We start from the raw sequence: 23,278 nt of genomic DNA, 5'->3' as shown, positions 1-23,278 counted from the left end.
GTCCCAGAATATCTGATCCATTTTAATGGTTGGAATAGAAGGTGAGCAAATTTAAATTTAAAAAATTTAGGAGACAATTAGTAATTCAGATATGATCCATACTACTCTAGATGAAGCTTGGACTCTAATATGTCCCTATTGACTTTAAAAATGATTTGGAAGCTTCTGCTGGTACAAAGTGCTGCTAAATCACAAGTCCTTGGTAGTTAATCTGCATAGTAAGCTGCATAGTACCCTGATTGCCAGCATATTTCTGTCTTTAATTTTAAGTCATTTGAAATCTTGATTCAGCAGATTTTACACGCAAATCAAATTTCCATCTTAACATCCCCCTAGATGGCATTACATAATTGGAATAAAGCAATTCTGTTAATTTTATCTTAACTTTACAAAATCCCCAGATGATTTATGCCATTTGTATAGTAGCATCATTGTTTAAATAATAACAATCAAGGACTACCTGTATTAATGGAATAAATGTATTTTACCTACTCATACAGAGTGCCACTTAAGATTAGTTGGGAGTTTAGGAGATATATGCATGGTAACGTTCAAATTCATTTGCTGTTTATCTGATACATTCAATAAGATTGGCAGACATCTTCTATAATAAAATATTTTATTATTGATTTTATTTTTTTTTAAACTACTTAGTTGGGACAGATGGGCAGCTGAAGATCATGTACTTCGTGACACTGATGAAAACCGCAGATTACAGCGCAAATTGGCAAGAAAAGCTGTTGCTCGCATGTAAGGATCAAATATGGTTAACACATTTTTTTGAAATAGTTTAAGTCATTTTCAGAAGACTTAATTTCCGTACCAGCTGCAGTGTCTTTAATTCTGGATATTTGATGTAGCTATTCTATATGTGCAGATGATTTTTCCCATTTTTTAAAGCATGCAATATTTTGTACTGTAAAATATTTGGTGCCCTTATAAGTTCACATATGATATAATGCCAGGAAAATCAGTTCTGATTAGGAGTTTTATAAAATGAGGAGAATGCTTATTAGTAGCAGGTAGAAAAACAAGATAGGTTTTCCTTTTTCCTGTTCTTATGGAAAAAGGAATTACTTGCTGATTTAGCCTGCTGATTTATTGTTATTAATTCTTAAAATAGGTTTTATTTTGGCTTAGATAACATGATAGATTATTAGACAAAAGTAAACTAGGCTCTGATCAGTGGTAAGCTATGGAGAGGGAAAAAGAAGATACGTCACTAATCTGTATTGTGTATGAATTGACTCTTGCATATTGGAAAACTATATTTTTATGTTCAGAGAAAGACACAAATATGTCCCCTTTTCTCAGTGCTCATTTTTACTTTTACTGCTAACAGTCATGTTAGCTACATGGTAACCTATGTTCAATCTTTTTTAGGAGAAGAAAAGGAAAGAAAGGGCGTTGCAGATTGCCAGGTGTTGATTCTGTACTGAAGGTCCTTCCTACTGAAGAGAATGAAAAGACTAGTGAAAATTGTAAGTTGGCTTATAGAGAATGCTTGCGCTATCTAATTAAAATTGTATATAATAATTAAATATTATTATACTTAATAAATAGGAAAATGGTTATGTTCTCTTCCATGGGTACTTGCAACTTAAATGAAATGTTGATTAAGATAGTTGTAGTTTAAATTGTAACATATATTGTACAACATAAATTGTAAATATAAATAGATATAGACCTATGGATTGTTTTCTCTTTTTATTATCTATTTGGATAAATGAATTTAACTAATACATTAAAAATAACTAAGGAATATACTAAATGTACACTCTGGGATTCTTTTTAAGTCAGTTATTTTATATATTACTAAATCAAGTGTTCTTTAAAGAACTTTCATAAGGCTTCCGAGTTCAGGTTTTGAAAGTAAATATATTTCAGGAAAAGAGTCAAAGCACTAAAATATTCAGCAAATGTAGGCATTTGTCAACAATACCAGATGGATAACCTAGATTTATTATTTTTTATTCTTTATATATTTATATATCCTACTAATTAAATTTGTTTACAGAAACTAGGGGATACATGTAACAAAACAAACGATTATTAATTTAAAAGATAGCTCACAAATGGTCAGTAGAACAGCCAGGTCTTAAGATGTTTATATATTTATAAAAGTTATATGGTTGCCCATCTTGTACAATATAGCCTAAGTAGCTAATAATCATCAAACCACTTATGTAAAAAAACAGTAACCCCATCTTTCCTTTTACTCTCTGGAAAACTAGGAAGGATCCCTTCTGTAATGCTTTCCATTCCCCTTCTGTGGACTGAGCCCTGGTAGTGCAGTATTTAGAATGCAGTATTGCAGGCAAATCTGCCCACAGCCAAGATCCTGATCACTCAAGGGAGACTCAGCCTTTCATCCTTCCAAGGTCGATAAAATGAGGACCCAAATTGTTAGGGGCAATATGCTGACATTTGTAAACTGCTCAGAGAGTGCTATAAAGCACTATGGAGCGGTATCTAAATCTAAGTTCTATTGCTATTTTATATGCCAATTATCCAGTTTATGTCTCTTGCTCTTGTCTCGCAAGATCATTCCTACATATCATTATAAATTGACATCATTTGATACAGGGGTCCTGACTTGTGGATGGGCAAATATCCTGAGGGAGGAAGTGGGCCCACAGATAATATGACATTCCACTTTCCTGGTCATAGCCTAGATCAGGGGTATCAAACTGGCATCCCGCAGGCCAGATATGTCATGCGCAGGCCACACCTACTCCAGCTCCTCAAAGGGAAAAACTTCGCTAAACATCATGTGACAGCAACGTGATGCTGCGGGTTTGACATCTGTGGCCTAGAGAGTGATTCTTCCTCTTGATCTTCAAATCATTGCCTATGCCCTCTGCATTAACCTGAGTTAACAAAAAAACAAACAAACCGTGGCCAGTCTTCCATTTGTTGCTTTGATTGGAGCTGTAATTCAGAAGAATTCCAAATTACCTGCTTTTTAAGATGTGGATCACTATACCCATCAGGAGCTCAAATCAAAGCCAAAATAAACTTAGATTTCTTAACAATAGACAGAATTCTGTCTTGTAGAACTTGCTTTGAACTTTCCAGACACAGGTCAGTATTTTCATAATATTCTGGGAAGGCAATATATTCACATATTATGATATCTAGTCCCAAACTAACAGATTTCTTCTGTAGTAACTTCCTGTAGATGGTAAGTAGTGTGAAAGGAAATCAAAATTGGGTTATTTCATATTGAAACAACTACCTTTTTTATGTACCGTACTGAAGCTACCTGCTAAAGAAGGAGTGGGACCAATAGAAGACATTGCTTCCAATGCTTAAATGCTGTAGGCTTTCTAGTAGGATAGCATGATAGATAGTATCAAATGCCAATGAAACCAGGAGGAATGCAGTTCCCTCCCTCCATATATAGACCATTATTCACAAGAGTGTGCAATGCTGTTTCCCTTCCATGTCAAGTCTGAAACCATATTGAGAAGATTGGAGATTGACCAGGCTATTGCATGGTTGGATCAAGAGATGATCTGTTTAGAAATGATTATATAATCACTTTTTTTCAAGACCGATGGCATTATCCCTTTCTTAAATGTTTACCATCTCCCAAGTTTACCACATATTGTCCATCCACACAGTTTATTGATCCAGCTTGCAGGGAGCAGAATTCATGCTCTAGAAGAGCCCATCTGCTTCCTCTGTCTCTTCCACAAGCTCAAAAGAATCTCAAATGACCTTACAAGATGTAAGTAACTTGCCCTACCTATCTAACGCTTTAGTCATTAAAAATGCTTCAAGATCACAATAAAGTGGTGCCCAAACAGAGGTGGGTTCCTACCAGTTCACACCTATTCGGTAGAACCGGTTCGTCAAATCTACCGAACCGGTTAGAAGAGGTTCCACCAGTGGACCTGGAAAGCAGGCCACACCTACAGAAGAGGTTCCAAAATTTTTTGAAACCCACCACTGGTCCTTGGATATGATTATTCTACACTATCATGCTCATATTTATAAAACTCAGTGCCTCTGTGAAAGGTAAGGATGACTACTGCGTTTGTGGTGCAATCAGAACATTGCGTTTGTTGAAGTTGTTTTAACGCAAACCAAAGATGCCTTTTAAAAAACAAGTTTACATCATATTCTAATGCATGCCAGTGCTGTGTGTGAGGTAATTTAAGGTGGTTCTGACAAGTGTCATTGGCATCTTCATATCCGGTCACATGGGCGGCAAGCCACTCCCATCCGGTCACATGGGCAGCAAGCCACTCCCACAAAGGAGGCCACACCCACAGAGTAGGTTTGAACAATTTTTGAAACCCACCACTGTGCCCAACATAATACTCCCATGAAACCAAATCAGATTCCGTAACATTCTACATCTTGGAAAAGTTAATAGGCTGTCGTGGTTTTAAAATTTAACAATGTAACATTGTGACAAATCATTAAATGTGAAAAGTAATTCATTTCTTTTTTAAACAGCTATAAGTAGTTCTTCTGATGATGATAGTGATGAAGGAACAGAAGAGGAGCTAAAGAGTGAAGAAAGTGACATTGATGAAAAGATAGAAATGGTATGTTTATATACCGTAAATTTTGTCAAATCAATTTAAGTATAAAGAATAAGAATATTAATTTTAGAGTGGATAACTAAGATATGTAGATGCCGGTGGGGAAGAAAGGAAGCCGTTAAAAAGTACCTTTGTTTTATAAAACAAGTCTCAATAAATCATGTGATTTTATAAAACATTTTCACATTTTCAGGTTCAGGTTAACAAATATTACTAAAAATACAGGTTAATATAGAGCAATGGTTCTTAACCTTCCTAATGCCACGACCCTTTAGTACAGTTGTGGTGACCCCAACCATAAGATTATTTTATGTTTTCCATATTTTTTCAAAAATATGTGTTTTCCAATGGTCTTAGGTGACCCCTGTGAAAGGGTTGTCCGACCCCCAAAGGGGTCCCGACCCACAGGTTGAGAACCACTGATATAGAGACATTATAACATTTGGGTTAAAATATGATATTAAGTTGTTAAACTGGTCAGAACTACACGTTGTCCTTGACTTACAACCAATTGATTAGTGATTGTTCAGAGTTATGATAGACTCAAAGTTATGAACAGTCCTCAATGTTACTGGCTCGCGATGTTTTGTGGTCACGTGACAGCCAGCTGCAGAATCCTACAGTCATGGCAGAAATGCCTTTTGCATAAACTGAATTTGAACTTACGACCAATCATATGATTTGCTTAACTATGTGGTTTGCTTAACAACTACAGTGATTCAGTTAATGAGTGTCACAAAAACAGTCATTAAACCAAGTCCAGTCACTTAACTCAACTTAGGACCACAACAATTTACAACCAAAATTTGAGATAATTATGGTTGTAAGTCAAGAATTATCTATAACACATCTTAAATTTTAGTTTGAAATTATAAATATATGAACATTTTTGTCCATAAAGCAATGTTTATTATCTAATATCAGTTCAAATTTGCACTGTAGAATATATGTACTTATTACAACTTTTGATTTGGGGGCTGGATGCAGAACTTCCTCACCCTAATCTATGACTCTAGATCTAGACAATAATTCTTAAAAGAAATGATCAGGTTACTGGTATCCATTGCATAATTCATGAATTGAATTGAAGTATATTATCTGCTCTTTAAAAAGACAAGGAGATGCAGGGAGATAGGGAAATTGCATGATGATCAGCTAACTTTTCTAAACAAATTGTTAGAATGTTAATAAAAAAAGAACTAAAAAAATTAAACACATAGAAAAGAACAAGAAGTGCTGGAAGGGAAATTGGCTTTGATCTTGTAATGTGAATCCTGCTTCACCAACCTTCTGGAGGATTTTTAAAAAAATTATTAGTAAGAACCTAGAGGGGGATGACCATTGCATACAGTAACTTTCAACAACACTTTGATAAAGTTTCTTGTCAAAGGCATTTCAGTAAGTTTAGCAGTCATGGGGCATTTAGGAGAGTAGAGGACTTGTCCTTTAATGGATTGCTATTATCTGTAATAAACTAGGAACTTCTAGTAAGCAGATCAGTAAGGATGTTGATTCATAGCTGTAAAAAAGGCAAATTCCATGCTAAGGATAATTAGGAAAGAGACTGAAAAGAAAGTAGATTTTGTAAAACACCATTATAGATCAGAAATAGACTTTTATCTTGAATAAACCTATTTGGGATGTTTCTCTTTGCCTTGATCTGCAACATTATATATGCCTCATTATATAGTTTCAATATTCCTAATAATTTATTATATTTAATACAGCATAAGTAAATTTAAGTTTTTTTTAAATGTTGATTATATTGATACAGAAAGAAGAGCAAGAGACTCATGCTAAAAGAGAGATGGAAGAAAGAGCAATAAACATTGAAATTCCTGAAATCTTGAAAAAGAAACTTGAAGAGGATTGTTATTATATTAATAGACGAAAGAGGGTAGGAAACATTTTATGCAAATTAAGATAATTGGATATAGTAATATTACATACTTGTATAAAAAATTAACATTATTTGACAGTGCAATCACATGCACAATTTGTCAGTTACAAGTTTGAAGTTTGAAGTTTTATTTCATTTGTATGCCGCCCTTTTCCCTGTAAGGGACTCAGGGCGGCTCACAATTCAAACAAGGGAAGGGGGATATAGACCATACAAGACTGATTAAGTTCAGTAGGATTTGATACCAGATGACTGTATATAAATGTACAACCTATGCAAGCAAATATGGAAACTAGTGAAAAAGTGCTCTACAATACAATTTAATAGCAATTTGTTTTATTGACTTTGAAAGAAGTAGATTATTTCTCCATTTTGATTGCTTTTTCTATTCCACAGCTTCCCTGAGCGCATATTAGCCTTGAGGTGGCATAGAGGTAGCATCGGTACATTAAAATTCTGGATGTTGTCAAGGAAAAATAAATTTATTTTATTAAATATATTAAAGTAATTTCTTTTTTATCTGAATTAATTCTTAATTAATTAATAATTAATTAATTATTAATCATATAATCGACAAGAAAGAAACTTTATATCTTGCCTTAAATTAGGCTACTAAACTGAAAAAAATACAGTCCTAATACTTATATGAGAAAAGTGTAAACTCAGTTTCCTTAGTGAAAACACTAAGGCAGCTTGTTTCTTAATTCTAAATGTAACAACTCACCCTTTTATTTTATTCTTATTGCAGCTTTTCTGACTTTCTGATCTCTGAGTTTTAATGATAGAAACCTAAGACTGGCCCTTCTGGCCTGGCCAATGTCCATCTTAGTTTAGCATTTTGTTTATGGTTTCTACAGGCAACCAGTAACGGACTTACCAATTGCCTGTAGGCAGCTCACAAACAGGAAATGAAGACATATCCGTCTCCTGCTGTGGTTTCCCTGCAACTGATATTTGAAGCATTTCTTACCCTGGAAATAGAACTGAGAGTAATAACCATTGATATATTTGTTATCTATGAGTTTGTTAAATTTCCCTTTAAGGACTTAACAATGATTAAGGAACAAGAAATTGTGGGAATGCTAGAGTCAAGTCAGTTCCATGTTTATTTCAAAAAAGGCAATTCAAGGGCAATGATTGAGAGAAGTAGGAAAAACTGCTCTGGCGAGACTCAACCATAATTTCTTTTTCTCCATTCAATTGTGTCTAATTCTCAAAGACTGCATGGACAAGTATATGAAGCTTCAAAATTGCTATCATTGTTTATAGAATTCTGTATTTATTTCACCCTGGCTTTAAGTATAGCCTATTGACATCTTTGTTCTTGATTTCTTGGTCTTGCCAGATACACAAGGCTTGACAGGGAAGGAGAAAAATAAAACTAGTGGGATGTCATACTTGTTTATTCTTGTTTGTCCAGATTGTAGGCTAGTGAGCAAACCAGTTATAAGAGAGTGGAGAATAGGTTTGACCACAAGGTGTGTGAGGGGTATCCAACTTTTTTTAAAAATATCAATTTTGTCTGTATAAGACTGTGCTTGTTTGAAAGTATGAACAGATAATGTGTAAATTAATTAATTCGTTTTCTTTTAATTTAGCTTGTGAAACTGCCATGTCAGACAAATATAATAACCATCTTGGAATCATACGTAAAGCATTTTGCCATTAATGCAGCTTTTTCAGCCAATGAGAGATCCCGACACCATCAAATGACTTCACATACTAACTTGAATCTCCATTATATCCCACCAGAAAAAAAGTAAGCAAACACTATTTAATTTTATGTCTAAGTGTTAAAATGAAAAGCTTTACTTAATTTCAACTAATTAGGTATTAGCAAGCTTAATAAATTTATTTCCTATAGTTTTGCATTCACTTCACTTTGTATAAAGAAACAATAATGCTGTTCATATAGCTGTTGAAATAAGTCAAATAGCCATTTAATAAGGCTATTTAACTATATTCATATTTTAACTTTTTTCCAGCTATATCATTTGCCTAATTCTCAATTTTCTATAATACTGTAGTACAACTTTCTTTTCATCAACGTTTTATTGACATAACATGCATTTCTTATGTTCCATTCTTTAACATATCACTATCATTCTTACACATATTTCTAAAATACTCTTCGTTAGAGGTAGTCTTGGACTTATGACTCTAATGGACTCTGCTGATTACTGTTATAAGTCATGTCAGTCATAAAGTGAGTCATCCAACTGACTGACCCAATTTTACAACCTTCTTTGTAGTGGTCATTAAGCAAATCCATGATCATTAAGCAAATATGCAGTTATTAAGTGAACCCATTATTCCCTATGGGGTGTTTTTTGCCAAAACCAGGATGTAAAGGCCAATTTTTGACAAATATATCATAAATTGCATTCACATGACTACAAGATGCTGCAAACAGCTATAAATGCAGGTCAGTTGCTGAGCACTCAAAATGTGGTCAAATGACTTGCGGGGGGGGGGGATAGCTATCAGAACTGGGTCTAAGTACCTTATGGGGGCACTATATCACAACTTCAAAAGGTTGCTAAGAAACTGATTGGAAGCCAAGGAGTACATATATTCCTTCTTTTCAGTTCTAGCACAAATCATTCCATCACTTTTGAGTTCCATCCTAGGGAAGATTCTTTACTTAGCCTCTCATCGATTTCCAAAAATTTTAATTCTGTCAAAATCACTGCATTTTCTCTTTTCTTTTAATCTAAACTATTATTTATTCTTTAACTTTTATTACATTAGTATACTTTGTTTAAAATTATTGAATATTTTTAAAGTTATTTAATTAATCTGAAAAATCAGGCTTTAGAAGGGAAATATGAAAAAAAAATCAGGTCATATAGTACTCAGGTTAACTAACACATACTGTTGGGAGCAACTTTCAATTCTTTAATGTAGGAAAAAACACATTAAAAAAAGTTGTCACTCCATTGTAGCTGTGTGAGCATTATTTTTGGCTTGTTTTCAATTGAGTGATTCTGACTCCAAATATATACTTGAGCTAATAGTAATAGTAATTCCAAAAACAGTATGAGACATTATAATAGTTGCCTTAAGCAAGAAAGGCAGCATACAAGTTTGATAAATAATACTGATTGTTATGACTTTGTTCTTCAAAATAAATCAGATATTTACATAAACTTTGTTATATAAAGTAACTATTTCTTTTGTAATCTTATTTTTCTAGTGTTGAGTTATGTAAAGAAATGGTGGATGGCCTAAGAATAACCTTTGACTTCACTCTTCCTCTTATTCTACTGTATCCTTATGAGCAAGCACAGTTTAAGAAGGTGACATCCTCCAAATTTTTTCTACCAATAAAAGAGAGTGTAGCAAATTCCAACAGGTGGGTTTGGTTTTTTGCATTCCTTTCAAGAAATAGAATGGTTTTAATGGCATTTTTTAAAACCTGTAATCATAAAACTATAATTTTTACTGCCAGCTAGTAAGCTGAAAGAAGACATTTCAATAATGTTAAAGTTACATTGTTACTATTTAAAATGTTCTTTATTGGCCTTGCATACTGGCCCACAATAACTACTCAACATCGTGGTTCACCATATTTTTTTATTTGATCAGAAATCAAGAAGAGCTTTCTCCAAGCCCACCTCTTTTGAATCCATCAACTCCACAATCCACAGATAGTCAGTTTGCAACAGGAGAACCTGTAACACCTAAACGCAGAAAAACTGAACCTGAAATCTTGCAGTCTCTAAGGCGTTCTACACGTCACACGTCCAACTGTGATAGGCTGTCAGAAAGCAGCGCTTCTCCACAGCCAAAAAGGCGGAATATTGAGACACCTGCTTCAATGCCAAAATTGTTTTTGCATCTTGAAAAAAGTGAGTTCTTTGTTAAGATAACTGATTATGTAAAAAGGTAAAATGATGTAAAAGTGTTTTCAGTTTATTGGTTGTCTTTTAACAAGCTCAGTGAAGCTTTGAGAATGATAAATGTGAATGCTAATAATGAACATTTTTCAAAGGCATTGCATATGTACTTTAAGCTTTTATAATAAAGCCATACATTATCAATATCGCTATTTTAATAGACTTTGAAACAGGGTGATTTGATTTAAATCAAGTCAATTTAAATCATGATTTAAATCACTAATAAAAAGGCTTGATGTAAATCAACTCAATTTAAATCATAATTTTTAAAGAGCAACTGTCATCCCAAAGCTCCTCCTTTGACCCGCTGTTGACTCACTGTCAGTCCCATTCACTTTAATAGGATGGCTGGTCATGCGGCAGTGACACAACAAAGTGAGGGATGTATCAGGCAGCAGATGAGTGGATGCCCACTAAACAGGCACTGCCATGATCGATCTGAAATGACAGGTGCTCTTTAATATTATATTTATAAGTTGCTTAGAAGGTTTCACTTTCATTTGTACTGCTTGCCCTTCCTCCTCACACTTAGAGCCTGGTGGTATAGTTGCATTTCTCTTCAAACAATCATATAATTTGTAGCGTACATAGATTTGCAAAATAATGGGATAAAGGAATATTCCTGAATTTTGTTTTATGATTTATCTCATGGTTACTGTGAAATTGTGTGAATGCATCAATGCAGTGCATGTTATCTCAGCATGCAGGGCTTTGATTCATTGAATAAGTTTACCCAAAATGTAAATATTTCAGAATATACAGCCTCATGCTACATAACTAAGCTTCATTCCATGCTGAATTATTAACTAAACTATTAATGTATCTTAAATAGATTAGATTAGATTAGATTTATTTGGCTTGTATGCCGCCCTATTCCCGGAAGACTCAGGGCGGCTAACAATAAGAAGGGAAGGGGGTACAAAAATAAAAAACAACAATTTAAAATTCAACAACAGTCGTAACATCTGATGGGGCTGGATAATTCAACAGCCCCAGGCCTGCCGGAACAGCCAGGTCTTAGTTGCTTTGCGGAAGGCTGGAAGGGTAGTAAGGGTCCGGATCTCAGCGGTGAGATCGTTCCATAAGGCTGGAGCAGCCACAGAGAAGGCCCTCCCCCGGGGAGTTGTCAGCCAACATTGGTTGGCAGATGGAATTCGGAGGAGGTCTAGTCTGTGGGATCTAATAGGTCTTTGGGAGGTAACTGGCAGGAGGCGGTCTCTCAAGTAACCAGGTCCGATACCACGTAGGGCTTTAAAAATAATGACTAGCACCTTGAAACGTGTCCGGAGACCAATGGGCAGCCAGTGCAGCTCGCGGAGGATAGGTGTAACGTGGGTGTACCAAGGTGCACCCACAATCGCTCGCGCGGTTGCATTCTGGACTAGCTGAAGTCTTCGAACACTCTTCAAGGGCAGCCCCATGTAGAGTGCGTTACAGTAGTCCAGTCTTGAGGTGACGAGGGCCTCCTGGTCCAGATAGGGTCGCAATTGGTGCACCAGGCGAACCTGGGCAAAGCCCCCCCTGGTCACAGCCGACAGATGATGTTCTAGAGTCAGCTGCAGATCCAGGAGGACTCCCAAATTGCGAGCCCTCTCTGAGGGGCGTATAATTTCACCCCCCAGGCTGAGAGATGGAATAGCTGGACCATCTTTGGGAGGGAGCATCAATAGCCACTCGGTCTTGTCGGGATTGAGCGCAAGCTTGTTCGTTCCCATCCAGACCCTGACAGCCTCCAGGCACTGGCACATCACTTCTACCTCTTCACTGAGTTGGCACGGGGCGGACAGATACAATTGTGTATCGTCCGCATATTGATGATATTTAATCCCGTGCCGGCGTATGCTCACCCAGTGGCTTCATGTAGATGTTAAATAGGAGGGGGGACAGGACCGCACCCCGTAATTGAGGGTCCTAGGGGTCGATCTCTGCCCTCTGACCAACACCGACTGTGACCTGTCTGAGAGGTAGGAGGAGAACCACTGAAGAACGGTGCCTCCCACTCCCACCTCCCGCAACCGTCGCAGAAGGATACCATGGTCGATGGTATCGAAGGACACTGAGAGGTCAAGAAGCACAAGGATAGAGGAGTGACCCCTATCCCTGGCTCGCCAGAGATCATCAATCAGCGCGACCAAAGCAGTTTCCGTGCTGTAACCAGGCCTGAAACCGGACTGAAAGGAATCCAGATAATCGGTTTCATCCAAGGACCGTCGGAGTTGAAAGGCCACCACTTTCTCAACAACCTTCCCTACAAGGGGGGGGGGGTTTGGAGACTGGACGGTAGTTACTCAAAATGGCTGGATCCAGAGAAGGTTTCTTCAGGAGGGGTCTCACCACCGCATCCTGTAGGAGGTGCGGGAAGGACCCCCTCCCGGAGAGAGGTGTTAACTATCGTCTGGATCCAGCCACGTGTCACCTCCCTGCTGGTCGAAACCAGCCAGGAGGGACACGGGTCCAGTATACAGGTGAAGGCACTCACCACTCCCATGGCCTTGTCCACTTCCTCAGGAGCAACAAATTGAAACTCGCTCCATAAAATTCGCTCAAGACCTTCCCCCGGTACCTCGGCTGGTACCGTGCAATTGGAGTCCAGATCTGTCCAAATCCGAGTGACTTTATCCATTAGAAACTGAACAAATTCCTCAGCTCTACCTTGTAAAGGGTTGTCCGCATCCCTCCCTTTCAAGAGGGAGCAGGCTATTCTAAACAAGCGACTGGGCGCGATTCAGCGGATTCAATAAGAGTGGCAAAATGCGCACATTTCGCCGCCCATATTGCCACGCGATAGGTCCTGATAAAGGCTCTCATCAGTGCTCGGCCTGACTCAGAGTTACTGGCCCTCCAGCGGCGCTCTAGGCATCTCTTTTGGTGCTTCATCTCCCGGAGTTCCTCAGTAAACCAAGGAGCTCTCCTGGATCCACTACCTCGGAGAGGCCGTAAAGGCGCAATCCAGTTTAGAGCCCCCGCCGCCACTGTATTCGAAGCAGCGACTAAGGACTCTACCGGATTGTGAACGAGAGTGTCAGGTATTTCTCCAAGCGCTGTCTGAAATCCCATAGGGTCCATCAGGCATCTGGGGCGGAACCACCTAGTCGGTTCCTCCTCCCTACAGTGGGGGATTGGTCTCCAAAAGTCAAGCCTCAGTAGGAAGTGATCAGACCATGACAAGGGCAAGATCTTAATGCCCCTCAAATCTAGATCACGTCTCCACTGCTCCGAGAGGAATACGAGGTCAAGCATGTGACCCGCTGAGTGAGTCGGACCCCGGATTACTTGGGTCAAGTCCATTGCTGTCATGGAAGCCATGAACTCCTGCGCCCCATCAGAGCGTTCACCGAGCGAAGGCAGGTTGAAATCCCCCAGCACCATAAGCCTGGGGAACTCTACCGCCAGCTTGGCTACTGACTCGAGGAGCGAGGGGAGGGCTGTTGCAACGCTGTTGGGAGGAAGGTACGTTAACAACAAGCCCACTTGACCCTCAAGGTCCAACTTCACCAACAAGGACTCACACCCGACAAGCTCCGGAGCAGGGATCCTACAAGGAACTAATGACCCTCAGATGATGACAGCCACTCCTCCACCCCTTTCCTGGGGTTGCGGCTGATGGAGCACCTGAAACCCTTCTGGGCACATTTCAGTGAGGGGGACTCCTCCCTCCTGGCCCAGCCAGGTTTCAGTAATACATGCCAGGTCTGCCCCCTCGTCTAATATTAGGTCCCGGATGAGGGGAGCTTTGTGAACTACAGACCTGGCATTTAGCAACAACAGCCTGAGACCAGGGCCCTGACAACTCTCGCCATCTGGTCCTGGAGTGGAACTAATAGGGCCGAAAGGAGGGATCGCTGTGACGTAGCGAACCCTCCTTCCCCGGTAATGGCTAGCCCTGAAGTTCCGGCCGTACCTGCCCCTCCCCGTCATGACCATAATGCTCCGGCCCATCCCCGCACCCGTAGACCCCATTTCCCTTCCCGTAGCCTCCGCTCTCTCCGGCAGGCCATTTATATCAATCATTCTAGGACGGGAGGTAGGCGTGGGCCCCCTACCACTTCTGCAATAGCACTCAGTGGAGGAGGCACCAGGCTGTACTCCCAGTTCTATCATCCATACACATCCACTCACCAAACAGTCCCCACGTAGCAGTTAAAAATACAAAATACAATGATAATAATGTTAATAAAATGTGGGATCATTCACTCAATCACATACACATCACATATACTCCTCATACAAGTTAAAAAGTGTGCACCTGTGCCAAGTTCGTACAAAGTTTGTATAAAAAGAGTGAAGATTGTACTAATGTGAGAGAGGGAGTCTTTATGTTCTTAATCTTCTCCTCTGCTGAGTCCAGTAAACAGGGCAAGGTCCAAAAGTTTGAAGCGACTAGAGGATTAATGTCGGTTGGAAGGAGGTGGGGGACAGGCTCCCTGCCCACATCCTCTTCGTCCCCTGTTTTCTCTTTCTGCAAAGATTGTAGGTGCAGAGTAGTATGCGGAACTCTCGGCGAGGTCAGAGGTAGACTCAAATATCCCAACTCCCTCCAAAATGGTGGTCCTGGGGGCGACGGCAGGGGCGGGGGCGGTCGGAAGGTGAGAACAATCAGGCGTCTGAAAAAGGCATGCCTAAAGTAACAGCGGATGGCAGTGGCAACAGCAGCGGGAGCCGGGAGGCCGGCCATGACAACCAAGAAGCTGGGAAGTGAATTTGTCCTAGAGACGAAAGCGAGAGTGGGAGCGGCCGAGAGATGGAAACAGTTCGGGGGGGCAGTGTCGTCTGGGGAAGGCAAGCCAGAAGCAATTGCAGATGGTAATGGCAATGGTAGTAAAGTCGGACACAGAAGTCAGCCACGGTGATCACAAGCTGAGATTGCAGCAGCCGGGCCGTAGCAATGATGGCTAAAGTCAGAAAGGGCTGCAATGGAAAGGGGGGGAGCGCGCTAGGATCAGCAGCGGCGACGGCAAGAGGCCAGTCGCCCAGATCTCTAGCGCAGCAGTGTTAACCACTCACCAACCCTCCTGGGCGGCAGTATGGCTCAGCAGCGTCTCATTGGCAAAAGGAGGGCTGTCGCGTTCCAAATTCAAGCTCATTCGGCTAAGACGACTGCCTTGCTATTAATGCCCTTCAGGCAAAGCATCCCTCCGCAACCAAACGCCATTCGAAATTCAAACCAGGCTCGTTGCTAGTTGTAAATCACTGTCCGTGGGAGGGGGACGCTGCCCAAAGGCCGCTCAGCCCCGCTGACCAACCAAATGCCGTTCGAATTTCAAGCCGGGCTCATTGCTAGATGTAAATCACCGTCCATGAGGGGGGGGCGCCACCCAAAGGCCGCTCAACACCGCCAAAAACCGCCCACGGCCGGCAGGGCAGCGTTTCTCAAGCAGTCAAGCAAAAAAAAAAAACCGCCCACCCGGTTTCAACTGGGTTCGTTGCCAGATTGGGAAACCGCCATCCGTTGGGGTGGGGGGGAGGCCACCCGAAGGCCGCTCGATGCCGGCTGACAGTGCTGGAGACCGCCCACAGCTGCCGAGGTAGCATTTCTCAGAAATAATCACCCCTCCGAGATCGCTTTGATTTCTTTTTCGCGCCAGTTCCACTTTGAAGGGTGTCTAGCGTTCCGAAGAGGCTCAACTGAGAAAAAATCATTCTCTTCTAGCCAGAGCGAAAAGCTTGGGCAGCCATCTTCCTCGCGCAGGCGCACACCAGAATAAATAAAAAACTATCTTTAGATAGATTTTTATGCCAAAAGCATTTTATTAAAATAAATTTGATAAAAATGTTAAAAAATCTGATTTAAATTTTAAAATCTGATTTTTTTAAAAATAAATCATTTTTTTATCCACCTTGCTTTGAAAGGTTAACTTGTGCTTCAGAGTGGGTAATATTTAGTATGTTACATTCAGTCCATATTGGATTTGTCATGGGGATCTCTCCTGATATGATTTTTGTTGTAATAATAGCAGTTGCAGTTGATAAAAAGCATGCTTGTTGTATAATAACATGCATTTCAAGTGTCTTCACTTAAATATGATAATAGTTCTAGCACAAATAATGGAATTTGAGGAGGATGACTCAGAAATAAAAGCAGAGCAATATTTTCTATGTATTTTGAATGACTACATATTAGAAACTTTTCTTAAATTTTAGCATAAGCAGATTACTTTAAACATCAGTTCTGGTCTGATTTTTTTGTAGAAGCAGTTGAAACAACTTGCTTTATGCTAATAACTTTGCAGAATCCATTATCACTTTGTTTTTTAGCAAAATAATTTGTCTGATTTGTGCTACTAGCAATGGTTTGCCTTATACATGAAACCAGTTAGGTGAGTTGAGCTAGTCACTTTTCTCAGCCCTGGAAATGAAATGGCAAACCACTTCTGAAAATCTTGTCAAGAAAATTGCAGGGACTAGTCCAGGCAGTTGCCGGGAATCCAAAACGGATTCAAAAGCACACACTCAGAGCAAATAATTATTAGCTCCTTGATATTAGTGATATTATAATTCCTTGAGGAATTGTGACGTGGGGATTTAAAATATTATTAGAAATTATACTTTTATATATTTTGAATATTAGTCGAAGATACTAATGTGGTTAGCACATGCATTTATATAATTGAAATGTTATAAAAATAAGATTGCCTATGTCAGTGGAGGAGCCTGTTTGGGGCATCAGTTAAAGCACCAGGAGAAACCAGAAGACTGAGTTATAGTTCTACCTTGGGCACAAAGCCAGCTAAGTGATCTTGAGCCAGACATACTTTCTCAGCTAGGAAGAAGACATTGGCAAACCAGTTCTGAAAATCTTGCCAAGAAAACTGCAAGGAGGAATCCAAGCAGTTTCCAGGAGTCATAAACTGTTTTAAAGCATCCACTCACAAAAAGGTCAAAGGAACTTCTTAACAGCTGAATAAGAGTACTTGTCTTTATATATCCATGCATAAAATAATGCCCTACTCTTTTCTTGAAGAAACTCCTGTCCACAGTGGGTCGTCATCTCCTATTACGCTAACCCCTAGCAAAGAGGGTAGTGCAGTATTTGCTGGATTTGAAGGCAGAAGAAATAATGAATTGAATGAGGTAAGCTTTTTTGGTCCAAGACTTTGATTCAAGATATGAATCAAAATGTCTTTAAACTAGGAACCTACATACCTCCAGATATTATTGAAATGGAGCTTGTATCATTTTAACTTAATATGTACTAACCTCTTCCTTTCTAAGTATGTTGGATAACAAACAGTTTTGGAAATAGTTCTAGTTCTGATGCAGAAAGAAGAAAGTTGTACAAATTAGGAAGTTTTCTGTTTTATATATTTTAAACTACTAAGATAAAGATTTTGATAATATTTAGTAGAATCCTAATATGATTTTAAATTACATTTAGATGAAGACAAAGTTTATTCTAATTTTATTTTTAGGTGTTGTCATGGAAACTCATGCCAGAAAGCTATCCTCCAGGCGATCAGCCACCACCACCTTCTTACATTTATGGATCTCAACATTTGCTGCGCATGTTTGGTAACCTACATGAACTACAGTGGTTTTTGTTATAACTTTAATTTATACACTATATTTATTGGAGAATTTTAATTGGAAATTAATTCTGCATTCCTAGCAGGATTTAGTTCACTCAGGTATATATGTGCAATGGTACTTGTAAGTAATCTGATCTATTCAGAAATATAAATCTCTCCTAAGAAGATTTTTTTTTAAAAAAATCAGAACTATATTTCAATCTAACTCACTTTCCAATTTTTATAATAATTTATAGAAAGCATTGGTTATCTCAGGCCACTTATTAACTGTCAGCCTAAATTACTTTAAGATGTTATGGGGGGAGAGAGAGATAATTGGATGAAGATAACTGAATGCTTGAAACAAAGATGGAGTATAAAAAGGTTGAACTAACAAATAAGGGGAAGTGTTAGTGGTAAATTGCTTTCAATTGAAAGAAAAACTGTCAAATGGGAAAGGTTGACATTTTTTCCCTTTTTGTTTTTACAGTAAAGCTTCCAGAGATACTTGGGAAGATGAGCTTTTCTGAAAAAAATCTAAAAGCTTTAGTAAAGCATTTTGAGTTGTTCCTAAGGTAACCTATGTATAACAGCAAATTTAGAAGCCTAAATATTCAAGACTAGCTAGTAACTTGCAGAACAAACTTTTTAGTTATAGGAAAGTTATTTGTTAGATAGCTTATTCATCCTATATGAGAACAGTAGAAGATTCTAATCAGGAAGTTTTAGCTTCTGTAAAAATACTTTTCTTGTAATATTACAAGTAATCCTCATTTGGCATCTGTAATTAGGACTGGCACATGATTATTAAGTGAAGCAGTGCTAAGGGGAAACTCACCTGACTGAAACTGTGCTGCAATTTTACTCCAGTTGTCCTTTGCTTGTACAGCGTCATAAGGTATGATCCCAAAGAGTCAGGTGAGCCCAAATGTCAGAGAAAGTTTCCAGAACATGAGGAAGCTGAATAAAAGGAAAAAATCTTATAGCTCTTTTCCCCAATTCCCTACCTTTTGGAATGCTCACCTGGTAATAGGATAATTAGCAAGAAGAGAATTAATGTTTGCATTTATGTTCATTAGAGAGGAAAGGTTTACAAGAGAGTAAGCAGGCACACAATGGGGAATATGTATCTAGAGGAATATGCTAGTTCATAGCTGCTTAGGAGGGAGACAAAAACCTTCAGTGTAAATCGATTAAGGCTTGATAACTTTAGGCACCAGATATGAGCTGGCAGAGGAATCTAAGATCACAAAGCTGAATTTGTTAATTTGCGAATATGTCACTGCTCTCAGATAGAAACAACCAGATAAACTAATGCTATTTTATTATAAGGATAAATTAACAGAATCCTGCAAGATTCAAAGTACAAATCCTCCACCCCCACCCCATACACTCACTATTTATACCCTGGTCAATTAGAGTGGGTCCTTCCTAAATTTCTTTTCCTGACCATTAAGCTCCTCCTCTTGTCATTCTGTAGGCAGCATCTCGTGTCTTCCCTCAAGGTTATTTTCACATACCATTACAAATTAGCACTTTTTGTAGTGATATAGTGTGCTGCAGAGAAAAGTGGCTCATCAAGAGATAGCTTATTTAGGCAATCTTTCCACTCTGCAAGCAGAGAAAAGGGAGGAAAGGGCCAGGCCCAGGACAACACAAACAAGTAACTGATTGTAATGATGAACACATGATTGAGAGAGAGAGCCTGCAAAGATAAATATGGGCATTGGTCACAAAATTACCCTTTCATCACTCTTATAACTCTGAACAGTTGCCAATCTAGGTAGTCGGTAAACAAAGACTACTTTTATTGTGTACAAAAGATTGACAGAAAGTACGTGCCAGACATATGATTAAAGAGACATTTCAGTGTATATAGAGCTTGCATATACAGTAGATTAGAAAGATAATTGTTTTTCTTGTATTTCTTAAAAGAAGGTGTTCATGTGAAAAGAATATAGTTTTGTTCATACTGTAAGTTCAAATGCAATAATAACCTCCTGCAGGTTCATTACTGATGTATATTTAGGATCTATTTTTTCATATAGAATAATAAACCTGCCATTCAAAATTAATATATCTTAATTCTGCAGCACTGAATCAGTTCTTCTGATTAATGCCATATAATGCATAATGTCTGATTTTCTCAGTTTTCTAATAAAAATATTTAGGAATATTTGTAGAAAAAAAATATTGTTAGGTAATATAATTTGCAGTAATAGCCTGCGACCACTAGTCTGTACTAATATGCAGATAATATACTGAAGTTCCAGTCTGGATTACTATCGCAAACAAAACATTCTTTTAATGTATTGGATTAGGATTTTTATTTTAAAGTTCATGTGCTGAAAAAAACATTTAATCAAGAATACAATTATAATACTATCTAATTGTTTTAGTTTCAAATAAATTACATAAATTAGAAAAAAATATAAAAAATCTGTTCAAATAATGATCCTACTTTTTAACAAAAGCATTTCCAGAATTATTTCAGTGGATTACTTGCAATTGTTCAAAGTTCAAAAGTAAGTTCTGTTGGATATAATGGAAACCACACCCAATTAACAATTTATAAGATCTATGGCCTGGGGTTCTTTGTACATGGTTAATTTATAGCACTTTTCAGAAGCATTTTAAGAGTATTTTGGATAATTTAACATAACAATTAATCATACATATTTTATTTCTACAGGTTCCTAGCTGAGTATCATGATGACTTCTTTCCAGAGTCAGCTTATGTAGCAGCCTGCGAGGCCTATTATAGCACCAAAAATCCACGTGCTATCTACTGAAACTGTGGGTGCAGTCAGTTGTACAAACTGGGCCCGTTCGATGCCTCCTATTTTATTGCATTACTTCAAGATCAAGAAAAATTGGAAGATATAATTATAATATCACAAAGGCTTTCTACAATGTTCTTTTGACCTAAAGAAAAATTCATTTCAGAGCTATGCTGATGTTGCATTCTAGCACTTGCTAGATAAATGAAGCTCTGCGTTGACTGTTAATGCATAGAACTGCATACAAATAAAATAAGAAAAAGAAAGGGATGCATTAGAAACAGACTTCAAAAGAACTAATTCATCCTGTGTTCCACATTATTATAGCCTTGCTTCAGACTGACCTCTCATCATTTCTATTTAAAAAGTGAATGCAGTTGCATTGTGCAGGTTGTTCATATTTGGGATTTTTTGCCATGAAATCTATAAGAAACCACTTCTATGTTAGTATATTTATATCTCAAGTGATTTAAGTATGAGGAATGGACTTGAGGATACTGTCAAGGCAGCAGTGTTAATTCTCTATAGGTCCATTTCACAGTGACCAAATAGCTTTGATTGGAATTAATAAATCCCATATATTGTTTGAATTGCTTTAGGAGTTAGGGTTTTTTTGTATTTAAGAAGAGGATATACTTCATATTTTTTGGAAGAAAGAATGATGAAGTGATAGTTACTTGGCAAAATTTTAGATCTGGAAATACTTGAGTTTTATTTTAATTGTATAGTTCTTGCTTGTAAATCAACTAGAATTTATTTCTGAAAGTAAGAGAAGAATCAGAATATTTTGTTCATGTTAACAAAACCTAACTGATTTCTAAACTGGAAGAAGTTGATAAATATGGAAGAGTTATGCTATCATTCAGTTAGTCCAGCCTTATACAGCACATCTTGAGAAGTCCAATAATTTCACTAGGATTATTATGGTCAATTCATCTGATACATTGCAAATATAATGTGATTGCATGAGGCAAGCTAACTAGAAGGTGGGTCCCCAATTCCTGGTCAAGGCCCATTACCAGGCTGCAGTCTGTTCATAACTGGGCTGCAGGAGAGATGGGCAAGCATGTGCATGTGTGAAACTCCATTTGTGCGAACGACAGGCAAGTATGCATACAAAGCTCCATTAGCATGAGGGGAGAGCACTTGTGCTCATGCAAAGCTCCATTCGTGGGAATAGAGCTTCAAGCGCAAGCACAAGCACACTGGGCCAGCAAGCTGGAAAGGTTGGAGACTGCTGAAATAGAATACTTCATATTGTACTCTGCCAATTGGATAATTGAGCCTTATGAAGCAATACTAATAAGTAATGGCACCCTAACTGTCTTATTTTAGAAATTCAGAGCATAAGCGCAAGTAGTTAATAGTTAAGAATAGGAATAACAGTTGTGATCTCTGTGATGATATGGACTATAACTGTAACTCCAACAAGCAGAGCCAAATGTTGAAAAATCTCAGCACAGAAATTGTAGAAAAAACATTTTGTTGATACTAGTCTTCAACACTCAGGTTATGCTTTGTAATGCCTGTCATTCAGCTTCCAAATTCTTGCTGTTACATAGAGAACTTTTAAAAAAGCATGCTAATATAAATGGGTGCAATTATCTTCATACCCTTAAATAATTTTTGAATGGACACCTGTTAAAAATGTGTGACCAGCTCTAATTTGGGAGCTGTTATTTTGGTGCTAAATTCAGTATAAATGTGTTGGTTGATTGATTGCATGCATTACTTTTTTGACATAAGTCCTAAATCTTAAAACAAATTTAGACTTTGGGTTGCAGCCTTGTGAGTGAAGCATTTATTAAGTTTGGTGTAAAATATGTTTTAAAGATATTAAATATTAATGTTGTATGAATGTAGAATAATAAATAACATTTTTATCATTCTGTTTTCAGCATGTTTGAATACTAACTACTATATTTTATTGCATCCAAATCATGCATAGTATCAGGCACAAATAACCAGGAGCATTCACTGAGTTCAAAACACAGAAGAGTTTGTTGTTACCTATGCACATGGTAAAATCAAGAATCAAATTAACTAACAGTCTAAAGATAAATTGGTACCAGATAAGAGTCAAGAGTCATGGAAGGGGGGTGGGGGGGGAGGGCTGAACTTGGATCTTTTATGACAACACAGTGACTCCAAAGTGATTATTGTTTAACTCTGCCTTCCAGCTCAGCCCACTTTTCCCCTACATATAATAATATAAAACTGGCCTACAATAGGTAAATTGACCCAATCCCTTATGGCTGCTTTTGATGGGAAGGGGAAGCATTTGTATGTACAGGAACACAAAATACTTTATGTGAATTCAGCATTTGAAAATACTTCATTCCATCTTTCTTATTTAACGTCCAATATATTCATTTTTCTTAGCTGTGCTCTCACTTTCATATGTCTATAGTATGCAATGGTAAGTAAATTCTCCCACAAAGATATACCACATATTTATTGAGGTAAGATTTATTACAGTCAGAAATGGCTATTTTCTGATTAAGCTGTTAATGCTACATTAATTCATGTAGTCATTCAAGTGTTTAAACATCACAAAAATAAATATGAGTATACTAAAGCTTTATAATGATACTTCATTGTTAAGCCTTACTAGAGGAATGGTTCTACTTGACATATT

The 23,278-nt window shown here is 38.0% G+C and overlaps 1 protein-coding gene across 3 annotated transcripts in view; it reads left to right on the top strand.

Annotated features, from left to right (window-relative positions):
* Positions 1–22,526, top strand: part of MSL3 (MSL complex subunit 3) — a 27,888-nt gene extending 5,362 nt beyond the window's left edge. For 2 of the 3 annotated variants that reach the window (XM_032226535.1, XM_032226534.1), the window contains exons 2-13: positions 1–41; positions 655–750; positions 1,384–1,481; positions 4,468–4,559; positions 6,331–6,453; positions 8,055–8,215; positions 9,653–9,811; positions 10,045–10,307; positions 17,317–17,426; positions 17,765–17,864; positions 18,351–18,435; positions 20,553–22,526. The exon at positions 1–41 is cut by the window's left edge and continues 42 nt beyond it. In XM_032226535.1, the coding sequence (XP_032082426.1) occupies positions 749–750; positions 1,384–1,481; positions 4,468–4,559; positions 6,331–6,453; positions 8,055–8,215; positions 9,653–9,811; positions 10,045–10,307; positions 17,317–17,426; positions 17,765–17,864; positions 18,351–18,435; positions 20,553–20,652 (1,293 nt within the window). In that variant the 5' untranslated portion in view covers positions 1–41; positions 655–748 and the 3' untranslated portion in view covers positions 20,653–22,526. Of the gene's footprint in view, positions 42–654; positions 751–1,383; positions 1,482–4,467; positions 4,560–6,330; positions 6,454–8,054; positions 8,216–9,652; positions 9,812–10,044; positions 10,308–15,189; positions 15,192–17,316; positions 17,427–17,764; positions 17,865–18,350; positions 18,436–20,552 lie in introns of those variants that run through there. The other variant, XR_004256166.1, reaches the window with a different exon arrangement.
* The last annotated feature ends 752 nt before the right edge of the window (positions 22,527–23,278 follow it).

The sequence above is a fragment of the Thamnophis elegans genome, chromosome 11 (genome assembly GCF_009769535.1).
Source record: "Thamnophis elegans isolate rThaEle1 chromosome 11, rThaEle1.pri, whole genome shotgun sequence".
Taxonomy (NCBI): Eukaryota; Metazoa; Chordata; class Lepidosauria; order Squamata; family Colubridae; genus Thamnophis; species Thamnophis elegans.
The sequence above is the reverse complement of the archived record's forward strand: the minus strand, read 5'-3'. Positions and strand labels throughout refer to the sequence as shown.